At 44.7% G+C, this 14,589-nt stretch overlaps 1 protein-coding gene across 4 annotated transcripts in view; it reads left to right on the top strand.

Annotated features, from left to right (window-relative positions):
• LNX2 (ligand of numb-protein X 2) overlaps positions 1-14,589 on the top strand; it is a 59,266-nt gene that overhangs the window by 19,362 nt on the left and 25,315 nt on the right. For 2 of the 4 annotated variants that reach the window (XM_084539206.1, XM_084539209.1), the window contains exon 2: positions 13,213-13,704. In XM_084539206.1, coding sequence (XP_084395332.1) covers positions 13,304-13,704 — 401 coding nt within the window. In that variant the 5' untranslated portion in view covers positions 13,213-13,303. Of the gene's footprint in view, positions 1-1,488; positions 1,648-6,265; positions 7,421-13,212; positions 13,705-14,589 lie in introns of those variants that run through there. The other 2 variants (XM_084539208.1, XM_084539207.1) reach the window with 2 other exon arrangements.

Here is a 14,589-nt window from a genome sequence, read left to right as displayed (position 1 = left end):
AAGGGCTTTTAATTATCTTATATGCCCACTTTTGGGTTCATTACATTTAAATTTAAATGCTTAACTTTTTAACTCCCAAAGCATGTGAAAATCAAGGTTGCTTTTTTTTTTTTTTTTTTTTTTTTTTTTTAATACTAAACAGCTGTTTACAGAAATGGGAGGTATTTTTCTGACCCCTAACTGTGTCAATATGGAAACTATAGAGCAGATCTCTGATGTGTATTCCCTTATACTTCTCTTATTACAAGCTTAATAGAGGACCTGTCTCAGGATGAAGTGCTCACTCATTTTCTAGTTACTCCTTGTCTTGTTGGTGACTGATAGGTGAAGGTGATCTGGGGTTGAGTCCTTCTGACCCACTGGACTATTTCTGTGAGGCACGAGACTGCTCTGAACCTGGTAGCAAGTTGGAGTCCTTTCTGACAAGACCTGGATTTTAGGAACTCGTATTTTGTGGGTGAAATTCTGACTAGTTCCCAGCCTTATGTAGTCCCCTGTTGCTCACAGGAGCACAAAAGCCTGGAATTTTGTTATTTTCACTGAATCAGGGAAACATCAGGATCATGAAGTCCAACCATCAGCAAGTCCTATCACTAAATCATGTCCCTTAGTGCCATGTCCACACATTTCTTAAATACCTCTGGGGATGGGGACACTGCTGGGCAGCCTGTTCCAATGCTTCAGAGTATTTCCAAATACTCCATCACCTGCTTATGCTGTTTTATTAAGCTAACCTGACATTATTAACAGAGCTGCTACCACTGTTTTTTCTTTTAAGAGGAGTAGGCTGGTGTCTACATCAGGGCTGGATGGTATGTGGCATTTCTAGGGTCTCATTGTCTTGATGCACAGGACTGCTCTTTTTTTATGAAAAGGGTTAGAGATCTCCCATGTGGATGTTGGTCTTTACGTCACGGAGACAGCATTCTCTTCTGGGTTCATTTCTACAGATACTAGTATACAAGGAGCTTTGCCTGTTAGGGTTTCTTGGATGATGTAGCAATTCAAAAAAAGGGTTTACAAAGTTTACAAAACGTTTCATCTAAGTGTCTGGCATAAAATACGTGAAAACATTTAGCATGGGCTGGGAGTAACAAAAAAAACAATATGAAAATACCTGAGAGTCTGAATTTTTTATTTCTGTGAGCCTAACCTAACTTGTTGAGAAGTGCTTGGCTTGGAAAATGAGCACTGTGGTTAGGGAATGCAAAGAGGCTAGGTACTCCTGAGGCTGAATTGTCTGTCTCTTAAAGACCTTTTTCCAAAAGCAATGCTAATGAAGTAATATCCTTCAAAGTGAGGCTGGTAGTTTAAGAGCTAGTTCTTAAGGGTTGAATAGATAGAATAAATGAGGAAGGGAAAACTGTATCATCCCCCACAGAATCTCAAATGTGAAATTTCGGCGTGCTGAGAAGAGATTGGGCAGTGACAAGGAGAAGGAGGAGGAGGAGGAGGAGAAGAAGGTTGGCTCCTTCCCAAGGTAGCATGCTTCTGTCAGCCTCTCTTGCTGGAGCCATTTTGACCACGGACACAGAAAACTGGTGCCTGAAGTTAGGCTTTGGAGCATCCAACTGTTGGGGCTTTTGAGCGTGTCGCTCCTTTCCCCTTCTCTTCCCAAAATGTGGTGAACCAGAGTTACCGACTGAAGTAAGTGCCTTCTATATGTCTTGCTAATTAATTATTAAGTCTACGAAAAACTAAGTGTATTTTTCTTTCATAATTCTAGGCCTTTGCTTTTTAATGACTTAGGTTTTGTTTGCTGGACAAGGGTTGTGGTTGGAAACCTGTCCTGTGATACATCCCAACCCCACCAGACTCCTCTTGACCCTTCCCCTCTTTGCTTGTAGGATGAGCACCCTTCTCGGAGCCCTTGTACTTCTATTGGACAACTGTCTTCTCGTTTATTTCTTTGTGTATATAAATCCCTAATTTCTGCATGTGGCTACCAGTTTGGGGTTTTGCATAGGTGCCACCTATTACATGTCTTTAGTGTCATTTTTTCCTTTGATTTTATTATAATTTGTATTACTGTTTTAGACGGTAATGATTTTGATTTGTCTGCCTTTAAGAATCCTATTTTTTTTTGTTTAAACAAAGAATGAGCCTACCAAGGAAGTGAGCAGAAATGCTTTAACAGCAGTTCAGCGCTTACTCCTCCACGTTTTTCATTTTGTAAGGGGGAGGTAGAAGATGATTGCTTAATATTTAGCCCCTGTCACTCATACCACTCATTGCTATGTGGTGCTAATACTATGCATCTTTGCTGATGTTTTCACTTGAATCTTAAACGACTGGATTTTGACAGTTCTGCCGAAGTAGTTTCTTTCCAAGAACACTGTAACAGGATTCAGGGGAGATGCTGCAGCAGCCAAACTGCACCTCAGGCAGATGCATAAATGCACTGTAAAAGGCTCTCTATTTGATCAGTGCTGAAAATCCATTTATACATATACATGTTTGTGTGTGCATATATATTTGACGTGCAGGCAGCCAAGATAATATGAAAAATAATTGAAATAAACATCCTGCAAACATGGTTAGAGACAATGGAAGTGCTTTAGGAAAAAATGTGGTTGTTTCGGGATTTGTTTTCATTCAACAAATGCTATCTCCAGTCTGTCCTTGTGGCTGTGGAATTACAAGGACTGAAGTGGAGGATATACAACTCTCACAGTTTAACTAAAAAACAAATGCAGTGTTGTCTTTTCTTCCATATACTTTGTCAAGTTTATTTGTATAACCAGCCTTGACTTCACATAGCTCCACAGCCACTTCCCTCCCTGAGCCCCATCTGAAGGCCCCAGATCAGGTTCTGGCACACTGTGTATGCAAAGAGCTGTTTACATACAAAATATGTAAATGATTTACTTTTTTTGTTCAAGGTAATGTTTGAGACTACAACTTCTACATGTAACTTGCTGTTGTTATGTAAATCCTGATTATGCATGGAGCCATTTGTTTTCAGTATCTCTGCACAGAGTCTGTGTCTAAGGTATGATACGTGTACATCTAGAGAGCTTAAGCAGAAGATCTTGATGGGAGGGTTTTTGTTTTTTATTTTTCTGACAGACAGATGTCCTATAAAGCAACACGGGGGTGTTTTGAATAAATATAGGAGAGCAGGAGGGTAAGTTGAGCTGCGAAGCTGGCTCAGGCTAATTGTGCCTAGGCAGGGAGCTTGAGATAAATGCTGTTTTGACTGCCGACTTCAGAAGGTGGATTCATTTTCCTTCTGTTTTGAAGAGCTGCCCCCGTCCTGGTGTGGTGATTTCTGTTTCCTGTTATTAGGGAGCATGAGGGCCGTCTGGAGGCCGGGCAGGCCGGTTTTGGTGATTGCCGTGGCTTTCCAAGCAATGCGGCTGGAGTGTGGGGGCTCTGCTTGGCAGGTGGAGGCCTCAGCCCCGGCCCTGCTGTCCAGACCATCCTCTGAGCTTTCTCAGGGACCTGTGGGTTGCTTCTCCTCATTGTTGGCCATCCAAAGGGCTCTGTGGGCTCCTGGAGGCCCTTTGGCACGCGCCGCCATGTGGGCGGGAGCCCTTGGCTCTCCCTCTGAGGAAAAACTCGTTTTGAGAGAAATTCTTTTTCTCTCGTTCAGAAGGGCACACCTTCATTTTTTATTTATTTGGTTGGCTTAAAGGGCTGCTTGGGAGCATCATGGTGTTGTGGTTGACGGGGGACATCAGATGTGGCATGTCAAATAAGATGGCATACCCCTGAAGGAAGAGCTTTGCCTCCCCGAAAATAGATAGCCCTGTGATTTAACTATCCCAAAAGCTCTTTTATCCTTCTTTCCTCCCATCCACCCCCAGCTTTTCTTTGTCATCAAAGCTGTTCTGAGAATAGTCCAAGAGCGTTGCTGTCTCCTTGATTTTCCTCCGTTCACACCCATAGTGATTGGGGCTTGCTGTACAGATAAGCAGGGAAAGGGAACATGGCTCACCTCATCCTTCTTTATGTTCTTTGAATTGCCTCAGCTCCTTAAAATTTATATTAATCAAATCAAATTGTATCTGTGCGTAGCCAGGAACCAGCTATGTTTAATCTAGTTAAGTGTTTTCTGTTCATCCATGGAAGCCCTCATTTCAGGGCAAAGAGCGCAGGGGAGGGCTTTACAGAAGGTTTAGCATCTTGATCGACAGCTTTCTGCTGCCTCCATCTCTCCAAACAGAAAGGGTGGCACATATGTCAAGGGCTGCTGGACAGATTGCACTGCAGAAAATAACCATGTTGGGTAAGCACATGTTCTGCTCTTTCTTGCCTTTCTCCTCTGCTCCGTAAGTGAGAAGAAATCCTCACTTATTGACTGCTTGCAGTTAATTTCTGACTGTTGAGGTATTTTTTTTTCACTCCCACTGGATGAAAAAGCCCACCTGTTACAGCAGTGGTAATGAAATACTGCTTTTGCTATGCTCTTCGTGCTGGGAAGGATATCTGTCTTTAGCTCTACCACAGGTAAGCATGCGTTATTCTCACTTTCATTCCACTTCGCTTCTCTTTGTTTATTTTCCACTGCTGTGAAACCCCAAAAAGGATGTATGTAGGAGCTTGGAGGAGGTTTTGTGCAGGATCAGGCCTACAAGCTTCAAACCTGTGTTGCCCACGGCTGGTGTGCGACCCAGGAGCAGAGAAGAGCAAATCCTTGTGCCCAAGGCTGCCAGTGGCTGTCCCTGCTGGCAAGGGAAGAAGCAAACTCAATTCCCATTTCCTTCTGAGGGCTTCCAAAGCCCCTTTTCCTGACCATCAGGAAACACAGGATTTGCTCTCCTGTAGCTTGATTTGTGCCTTTCACTCCGTTCCTTTTTCAGAGCTCCTTTTTTTCAGTATGAATATTCAAAGTTTAATCTCTGTATTTTTTTGATGTGTAGATGTGTCTTCATTAAAGATTCATGTTCTTGTCTCTTTTTCATCTATTTTGAGGTGATTTATCTGATGTAGCCCTGTATTTTCTATAAAGAATTGATTTTTCATATGGTTACAATCCTCATCCTCCCTGTCTCGTTTGAGACTGATTTGACTAAACTAAAGCTATTTTAATCTCCCGCTCTCAAAATAGAAACCATTCCATTTGTGCTGTAGAAAATGGCTGCTGGATGATCTTCGCCTGCTTTGAGCACAAACCTTCTGGCTCCTTCCTTAATCTTGCAGAGCCGCTTCCTCCCATTTCGTCCCACGGTCCGCTGGTGTCAGGGTTCCCTGTTTTTTTGGAGTCGTGGTTTTGGGAGATGGGCATCATCCATGTTCTGTCTAAAGATGGTCCTGCACATCCCATCGTGCACGGTTTCGCCTTCCTTTACATCTTTTCATTTGATGCTGAGATTGATGCTTGGATCCCTGAAATCTCCTCAGTCTGAGGACACTGCATGGGTGTCCTGTGCTGGCTTCCCTGCTTTGGCAGAGGCGTTTCGCCCACGACCGCATGCAGCAGGTGCCCTGCGGAGAGACACCCCTGCCGAAAGTGGCTGCCGTAATTAAAGCCCATCGTCCCTGTTGCTGTGGAAACGCAGGGAGCCCGACTTGCAGGCAGCTTCGTTTTCCCAAATAGTCCTTCTTCGCCAGATTTAAGCAGGGCTTCGTTCTCGGTGGGGCCGTGCCGGCAGCTGGCGTGGTGCGAGTGCTTTGGCTGCGTGGGCATTGCCCCTGTGCGTGGGACAAAAACCAAGCAGAGGGGTGGAAAATCTGCAAGGAGATGGGTTTGCTCTTAGCCCAGTGCTGCCGAATGGTTCAGTTGTGTTCAGGCACAACTGTATTCAGCTTGAATACAAAAATTCCACTCATTCTGCTGGATGCCTTCAAACGCAGAGGAAATATAATCAAGATTCAGTGAAAGTGTTGCTGATGCATTAAGAGAAATCCATCCTAGTCTAATTCCTGTACGCATGCCATCTCTCTGTTGTTTTTTATTTTTTTCTGTGACTTTGAGCTACCAGATGTCATCTTTTGACATCATAACATTCAGTTTTGTTTGTGTTTTCAAACAAGCAAGAGTCAAGCAGCACTACTTTCTCACAGACCTGCGCTGGAATCGAGTTGGGTTTTTTGTACTGGACGACAGCGAAGCCCTCAGACATCTGGATAATTAACATGGATGTTATGCAGTCAGTGCAAGTTGCTGGTTCTGCTCCACTTGTTTGCTGTATGGCTTTAATATTAAAACACAGATTGTATCTAATGAGCTAGGTCACGCTTATTGGAAGACGTGGGATAACATTTTTCCCCTCTAGTACCGCATGCCAGCTATTTATTCTCCTCGTATTTTTTATTACAGAGCTGCTGCTATCTTGTGTTAGTCCACTCGAACTATGGTCTGCTTTGAAAACAGTTCTGAATCATCAGCCTGATGCTGTAATTCCTGTGAAGGATGCTGGACTGGGAACAAAGGACTAATTTTTCATGTTATGATGTGGTTTTAAGCCATGAATGTAACCACTGTCTAGTTTCCCTCTCCTGTGGCTTGTGTTTATCCACTCCTGGCTGCTAAGAGATGATGTTCGCAACCCTAGCGTTTGAACAAGGGGAATTTAGAAAACAAGAGGTCTTCTCCAGCTGGGGTGCCATGGAAATCGGGATGTAGTGCAAGATTGAGAACAGACTTCAGAAATCCTGCAACATTCAGAAATTAAGAAAACCTTCCCTGAAATCCAGGGTGACGATCATGCTACTGTTCAGTTACTGATGGGTACATAGGAGCAATTAGGCATTGTCTTGTAAATACAAATCTGAGTGGCCAGAAGAGGATGAGTTCAGCCTTGAGAAAAGAAGACTGAGAAGGGATCTTAGTAATGTTTACAAATACCTGAAGTGTGGGAAACAGAGGGATTTGGCCAACCTCTTTTCAGTGGTTTGTGGGGACAGGACAAGGGGTAATGGCCACAAGATGGAGCCCAGGAAGTTCCTCACCAACACACAAAAGAAATTCTTCGTGGTGAGGGTGACAGAGCACTGGGACAGGCTGCCCAGGGAGGTTGTGGAGTCTCCTTCTCTGGAGATATTCAAGGCCCGTCTGGACGCCTACCTGGGCAGCCTGCTCTAGGGAACCTGCTTTGGCAGGGGGGTTGGACCCGATGATCTCTCAAGGTCCCTTCCAACTCCTACAATTCTGTGATTCTGTGATGAATTGTCTTTTCCTTCCTGTAAAGGAAATCAGAGATAGACTGTACCATCTTGCAGCAGCTCAGTTCCATTCTTTGACCATGTTCAGTGTGTGTTGTTCCCCCAGCTTCTCCACCAACATCTCAGACTGCCTTCCTCATTGACGTAGTCGCATGCCCTCCACTACTGGTCTGAGTTTGCTCATGGCTGGCCTGGGGATTCTTCTATTAAAAAAAAACACCTTGAATTTTTAATGTTATTCTGGCAGCACAGGCAAAAAAGAACAAATCTCCAGTAAATTCATCTGGTCCAACAATGTTTGGCATTCCAGGTAAGGCCAAAGTGACAGTTTGGCTTTCTAAGGACGTGTCTAAGAGCACAATAAAAAGATAATTTCAGATAGCTTCTAGACGCTTGCCAGGGTTCATCTGAAGCTGCCAGTAAATCTTAGGCTGGTAACATTTAGCGCACATTAAGTGTTTTTCTAGAAAAGTTATAACTCACTATTTCATTTTCAGGATATTTCAAAAAAGCGTCATAATTTTTTTTAAAGCTTTTCCCTTTTCAGTCATTCATATAACCTGTTTTTACTTTTCAAAAAGTTCTGCCAAGAAAATATAGTCATTTATAATTCTTGTTCTTCTTCTGATTCTGCTTATCCTGATTCTCAGTTTCTAAGCACAATAAAGCAATGGACCTCTCATGCCTTTTGATCATCATTCAGCACCCAGCTTGAGGTTCCCAGAGGAGGCTCCTGCAGGAGCAGTGGCCTCGTGGCCAGCAGGGACCTTGCTGTGGCCAAGGTTGCAGAGAGCGGTGGCCTCCAGGCAGAAGGCTCCGGAGGACCACATCCATCCATGGGGAGCGATGGGTGTGAGCATGGCCATCCACAAGGCGTGCAGAGCTCTCCCATCCCAACCCTTTAATTTAAAATCTTCCAGATTCAGCTATGCACAAGCATACTTGGATACACAGGTGACCTCAGAAAGTAGCCCAAGCACACGTGTCCAGCTTGGATGTGCCTGGTCCAGAAGCCCGTGGGTGCAGGAGGAAAAAGCAACCAGTGGGGACAGAGGCCATGGGGAGGCTCTACCAGGAGCACCCAGACACTGCCTTTGTCCCTTCACTGCTGTCAGAGCCAACTGAGAGCTCTGCACAGCCTTGAACCCCTTCACCCCTTCCACTGCCTGTGCTGGGGTCAAAAGGGTGTTTGCATGCACTTCATTAGCACCTGGCTAATTAGGTCCAGGGACATCTGGATCCTTCCCCATTAATGTGTCATGGTGGGGAGGATGAAACTGAGAACAAAGAGTGCAACTGTGGAAGAAACAAAACCTACAGGGCTTGGGGCAAATGTGTGACAGAGGCTGCCCATATGTAAGAAATGTGGGATCAACACAGCATACTTCCCTCTTGCCCCACACCAGACTCTCCAGAAGATTCTTGGGAAGTCACTTGTTTCACCCCATGCTTCAGGTCCTTATTTGTAACAGAAGGAGTCTCTAAAGCAGGGGACTTTCTAAAGCAGAGGGGTTATGAGGAGAAGAGGGCGGCAAAGTGGGAGGGGAGTGGGGAGTGGCGGCCCCCATCCTCTGTCGTGAGGGGGCTGAGGGTAAAAGTGAGGGGAAATGGAAACGTCAGGGTGTGGTTGGGCCTCGGGATGCGGGACCTACATCTCCTACCAGGAATAAATGTCCCAGGAGAGGAAAGGGTGTCGTCTTGAGGTGTTGGGACTAGAGGGAATGGCCTCAAGTTGGCCAGGGGAGGTTCAGGTTGGAAATGAGGAGACATTTCTGCTCAGAAAGAGCAGTCAGGCACTGGGACGGGTTGCCCAGGGAGGTGGTGGAGTCACCGTCCCTGGGGGTGTTCAAGGAGAGGTTGGACGTGGTGCTTGGGGACATGGCTTAGTGGGTGACATTGGTGGTAGGGGATGGTTGGACCAGGTGATCTTGGAGGTCTTGTCCAACCTTATTTTTTCTATGATTCTATGATTCTACAAGTTCAGGGTCATGTTTCATAGTAGTCGTTATACATGTAACTTCTTTCCACCCCTTTCAACTACAGGGAATAAGAAGGGGATATGCCAGGGCATCCCTGTGCTGTCAGCAAGTAGCAAAATTTTGAGCCCTCCCGGATAAGAAGAACCAGCCAGTGCACGGTGGCCTTGAAATGGCCACCATATGCTTTTGGAAAACTTTGTGAAATTTCTCCAAAGAATGTTAGTTGAGCCAATAAATCAGCCCTAGAGGAAGCCTATGAATCAGGCTGCTCCCTTCAGTCTGAAGTAGCTGTCATGCATGCTCTGCATAAAAAATACATAAATAAAAAAAAAAAAAGCACAGTTGGACGTCCAGTCTTGTCCAGTTCCCAAATGAATTGTGATTTAAAACTGAGAGCAGGGCACCACCTGCACTGTTCTGCTGTCGTAATGAAGTCCCAGGTGAATTCTGTTCTAGGGAATTACATGACTTGAAAACCAGTCCTGGCTGGCTCTTTTACCCTCCTTTCTTTTTTATTATTATTTTAATTCAGACTATTTTTCCCATTCACAGCTTTCCTGAGCTGATACCGTCCTGTGGAGCTGACAATCTGCCATGATATGAGAGATAAACAGTATAAGGGATGTATGAAGAGGGATGAAGCACTGTGTTATAAATGGTAATGCTCTGGTGTTGTGTATTTCAGGGGTACGTTGCTTTTACGTGGGGGAAGTTTAGACCCTGCTTGCTATCCCTGTTGTCTTTCAAACCATAAATACCGTGTGTGTAGGCTTGGTAAACTGATTGGTATTTTGCACTGGGAACAGCCCCTGAAAAGTCTTGGAACAGATAATTAGGCAGCTGTGGTGTACAATCGATACAAATCCCAGTGAATATTTTTTCTGTTATTGAATATGCTTGTCCGAAATGCAACCAGCAGCAGCATGGGAAGCAGGCAGTGGTGCTGGGGTGAAGAATTCCCCAGGGTTTTTTGGTTTTCGGTGCTCTGTCTGTGTATGTATGTATGTATGTTTGTTTGTTATTTGAATCCCTAAGTTGTAATGGACTTTCTGGCAGTGAGCTGTGCTGCAATGTTTGAACTGTTGTGGGGAAGAGAAGGGAAACTACCCTGTGAGATCCAGAGGCGAGCAGGAGTTCCCAGGAGGGGAGGACCAAAAGCACAGGTCTTTCTTTCGTGAGATGCTCTGCCGGTAGAGAAGAAGCAGTCCTGCACACAAGCAGGGCATGTTTGAGCCACGAACAGACATTCGTTTTGCATAGTCCCACAGGTCAAAGACACAGCCATCTGGCTGGCATTCCCTTCTGGCAGGGCACCGCCACCACCACAGCTCTGCCCGCAGAGAGGTGGTGGAAGGGCTCTCGGATCATCAGCTGCAGAAAAAGGGCTCAGGTTAGCTCATATGATCGTTATTGATCGCTGGCAACAGTGGCTCTGGGAAGCAGCTAGAGGCAACGTCAGCAGCCACAGAAATAGGTCTGGTGGAGCACGCCTGCCCACAGCCCAGGCTGCCACCCCCCCAGCAGAGCATCCACAGCCCGACTGCCAGCGGGCACATCGAAAATGTGATGGTGAAAGCCAGTTGTCTCAATAACTTTTCTTGTTTTACTTTTTGTTCACAATCTATAGTAACCATTTTAAAAGTTTAGCACACATAAGGATTTCATTACAGCCTCTCAAAAACCCGGTGCTGGTATCTTTAACCACAGCAGGTATCCCACAGGTGACTTCACGGGACAGAAGTGCTGGAAGCCTGTTCCTTTTGAAGGAACTGTTCCTAAGAGAGGGTAGGTTTAGATTAGACATTAGGAAGAAATTCTTTACTTGAGGGTGGTGAGGATCTGGCACAGGCTGCCCAGAGAAGCCATGGATGCCCCATCCCTGGAAGTGCTCAAGGCCAGGCTGGATGGGGCTTTGGGCAACCTGGTGTGGTGGGAGGTGTCCCTGCCCATAGCAGGGGTTGGAACTGGGTGGGCTTTAAGTTCCCTTCCAACCCAAACCTTTCTGTGGTTCTGTGAATTCACAGCACTAAGGGGTCCGCAACTGAAATGCACAGGATGGCCCCGGGCCATTTCTGTAGCCTCACTGATGTAGGACTTGCTCCTTTCTTGTCATCTTGGTTACTTAGAAGGAGGAGTCCTGTTCTTCATCAGCAGTAGGGGCAGTTTGGACACATAACACATCGTTGTCCACATGTATGGACAACACACCTTTAACACCAGCTTTCTGAGCCCCTTCTGCACACTGGTCATGCCGCCGGTGCCGCTGACATGCAGAGCATCAGGCAGCACATGCTGGCTGGCTGTGCTGGCTTGCCTAATGCTCCAAGGGGCAAAACCATTTGGCAAAGTCACAGATCAAGTGAAATGCTTTCCTAGAACACCAAGCTGGTTTATTTTGCATCTCATAAAGAGCCATTAGGTGGGTCGCCTTCCTTCAGTGCTTATCTGGGAGCCCCAACATGCAGTGGAGAGCTGCAGTTTGTGCATGAGAGCACTATGTGCTGGGCTCCTTATCTGCTTTCCAATCTTTGAATTTTTACATAATGCGTTTAAGACTGGTTTTGAGTAATCTCTTTTGGGGTCTCATTTTGCATTCTTAGTCTCCAGTAACAAAGAACTGCTGTGCTATTCCCTCCTGAAATCCTTTCCAGAAGGTGCACATTATCTGCTACGAGGCAGGGCAATGAAGAGCATCAATTTCCACAGCAGAATAGAATCCTGGATTACAAATTACTATTTAATCCTTTTTGCGTCAAAGGATATAATAATCCTTGCAAAATGTGCTCTAAGTCTTGTGCTTGGCTGTGTGAGGTTAAGGGGCAAAAACTAAAACAGGAATTCTCCTAAAATGTACAACATAGCGAAACGCATGTGTTCCGCATGAATTTGGGAATGTGGTTATGACTACGTTTCAGCAGCTAAAGATAAAGATGATGGGCTTGTGCTGCTAGAAAACTAGCAGTTTTCATTTCACTGTAAGCTTGCGATTACTCTGTTAGAATACAGCCAGTCTCTCGTGAGTGTTGCTTGGCTGTAATAAAGAATTCAGGCACAAAATAGGAATTGCTCAAATTTGATTTTTTTTTGTGATTGAGAACATTTGCTGAAACTAACTAATTAGCAGGACTCTTAAAAATGTGAGAAAGCTTGTTTTGTTTTCTAAATCATCCTGTTACAAGATTCAAGCGATGTGATTTTGTGTAAGAGAGAAGAATAAATAAGGTTGGGAGGGGTAAAGCTTCTCAAACTGTAGACTGATGGTTGTACAGTTTCCTGACCATGGAGCTACTTTAAGGCAAAGTTTAACAACTTTTAAAGTTTAAAAAAATAAATTCCACAGTGACAGATCTACGGTCCTTTGACTGATGTGATTATTGTCTCGTTGAGTATGTTGTAATTTGAATTTTGTTAGATACAAAGCAAAACAGGTTAGTTGCTTGGAACCACTTACTTCATATAATCAGTTTATTCCGTGTTTTTACTTCTGGCCTCTGTACTAAATCGAATGTGTCATGCTGCATAGAATCAGCCCCTTAGCTGTGTAGGAATGAATCCACAGAGAGAACCCGAAGGTAAGTGGTGGCATATACTCAATATATGGAAGTAACAGGGTAAGCAATCACTTCTGTTACATTTAGTACAAAATATTGAGACCTTTAATGTGTAATATTTGACATTAATACACAAAATCCGAAAGGAAGGGTAGGACCAGATTGCTGAATAAAATCATAATCGCATATTAAAGAACACATTTAATTACTTGGTCATATAACCAGTGTTCCTCAGTGGAGTGGTTTTGTGCTAGACGCTGATGGCATGCATCTGGTGTGACATTGCATAACGTGATGTCCTTGCTCTCAACAAGCTGCTCCTCTTGCAGGTGAAAGCTATGCAGTGGAGCAGCTGGCACAGAGCTGTAAAATGTTTGTTGTAAGACGAATCACACGGGTGTATTTTCTCATTGCTCTTTTCCACAGCAAATGTACAGAAACCAAAAATGTTCTCTTGATCTAACTGCTGTTCCTTAGTGGGTTTTGGTAAACCCCGAACAAGTCAATAGGTCTGACAGGAACTTTCATACTTCATTCGGTATTAATGATTTTTATTTCTTTATTTGCTGCAGAAAGTGACGCTTGACTGAAGAAGGGAAGCCCCCTTTTCAGAGCAAACCCATCCTATGAGGAGGAGGAGCACTCCGCGTTCCTAGCTGAACCATGGGGACTACAGGTGAAGAGATGGCTTCGGTGGAGCAGAATGCCTCCTTGAACCCCTTGTGCTTCGAGTGCGGCCAGCAGCACTGGACGAGGGAGAACCACCTGTACAACTACCAGAACGAAGTGGATGACGACTTGGTCTGCCACATTTGCCTTCAGCCCTTGTTGCAGCCATTGGACACTCCCTGCGGACACACTTTCTGCTACAAGTGCCTAAGGAACTTCCTGCAGGAGAAGGATTTCTGCCCGCTGGATCGAAAAAGACTCCACTTTAAACTCTGCAAAAAGTCCAGCATCCTTGTTCATAAACTGTTAGACAAGCTATTTGTTCTGTGCCCCTTCTCGTCGGTATGTCAGGAGGTCATGCAGCGATGTGACCTGGCAGCACATCTGAAAAACAGGTGAGCCATGCAGATGATGGCGTTGGTAGACGAATACTTACACACTTAGACTGATTCATAGAGTAACATAAACTGGGGGGAGAGGGGGAAGAGGGGTCATGATGGCTTTGAAATTTACAGTAGAGCAGTTTAGGAAATGAGCAGCTCATAACCGAGCACAGCCAGAGTACTGGATCCAGGTCTGGACGTCACACTGTGAGAATGGTGGGGAACACATGGAGAGGACAATGCAAGTCAGTGGAGGTCTTGTAAAGGTGAAAGAAAATGGGGTTATTTAAGGTAAGAGAAAACAAATACAGGGAGGAGGCAAGGGGGGGAATGAGAGAAATGCAAGCCACGCCTGCAAAGAGGAAGGAAACGGTGCAATAGGAACAAAGGAAATTTAGTTCAGATTTTAGGTCAAAACAAAACAAAAACAGTCTGGCACTGGCATAGATTGCTTGGGGGTGGTTGTGTATTTTCCACTTTCAGAAGTGTTCACAAACACATTAGACCAACCTTTGTCGGGAATAGTTATGGCAGCACTAATTCTGCCTTGAGATAGGCAAATGGACAATGTATCTCTTGAAACTCCTGCAGGACCTGTTCTTCTGTTGTTGTTTTAAGATTTATTTTTTAGAATCTGTTCACAGGTTGACTATATGTTGTGTATTTATGCCATGCTTTTTTTCTAGGATTTTGTTTTTTTGGTGGGGGCGACTTACTCTGAACTATTAATGATTTAAAGTTCTTCTCTTTTATGCCTTCCTACTCAAAGCACTTAAATACTGAAAGGAGCACATGATAGAAAAAGGGAAATAAGCTTGTCAAATTCAGATAAAGTAATATTTCAAACTGGGTAGACAAGTGCTCTTCATTCTTCCAACAAAGGAAAGCCTCCCTTGA

The sequence above is a fragment of the Aythya ferina genome, assembly GCF_964211825.1.
Source record: "Aythya ferina genome assembly, chromosome: 1".
Classification (NCBI taxonomy): domain Eukaryota; kingdom Metazoa; phylum Chordata; class Aves; order Anseriformes; family Anatidae; genus Aythya; species Aythya ferina.
This window is presented reverse-complemented; position numbering and strand designations above follow the sequence as displayed.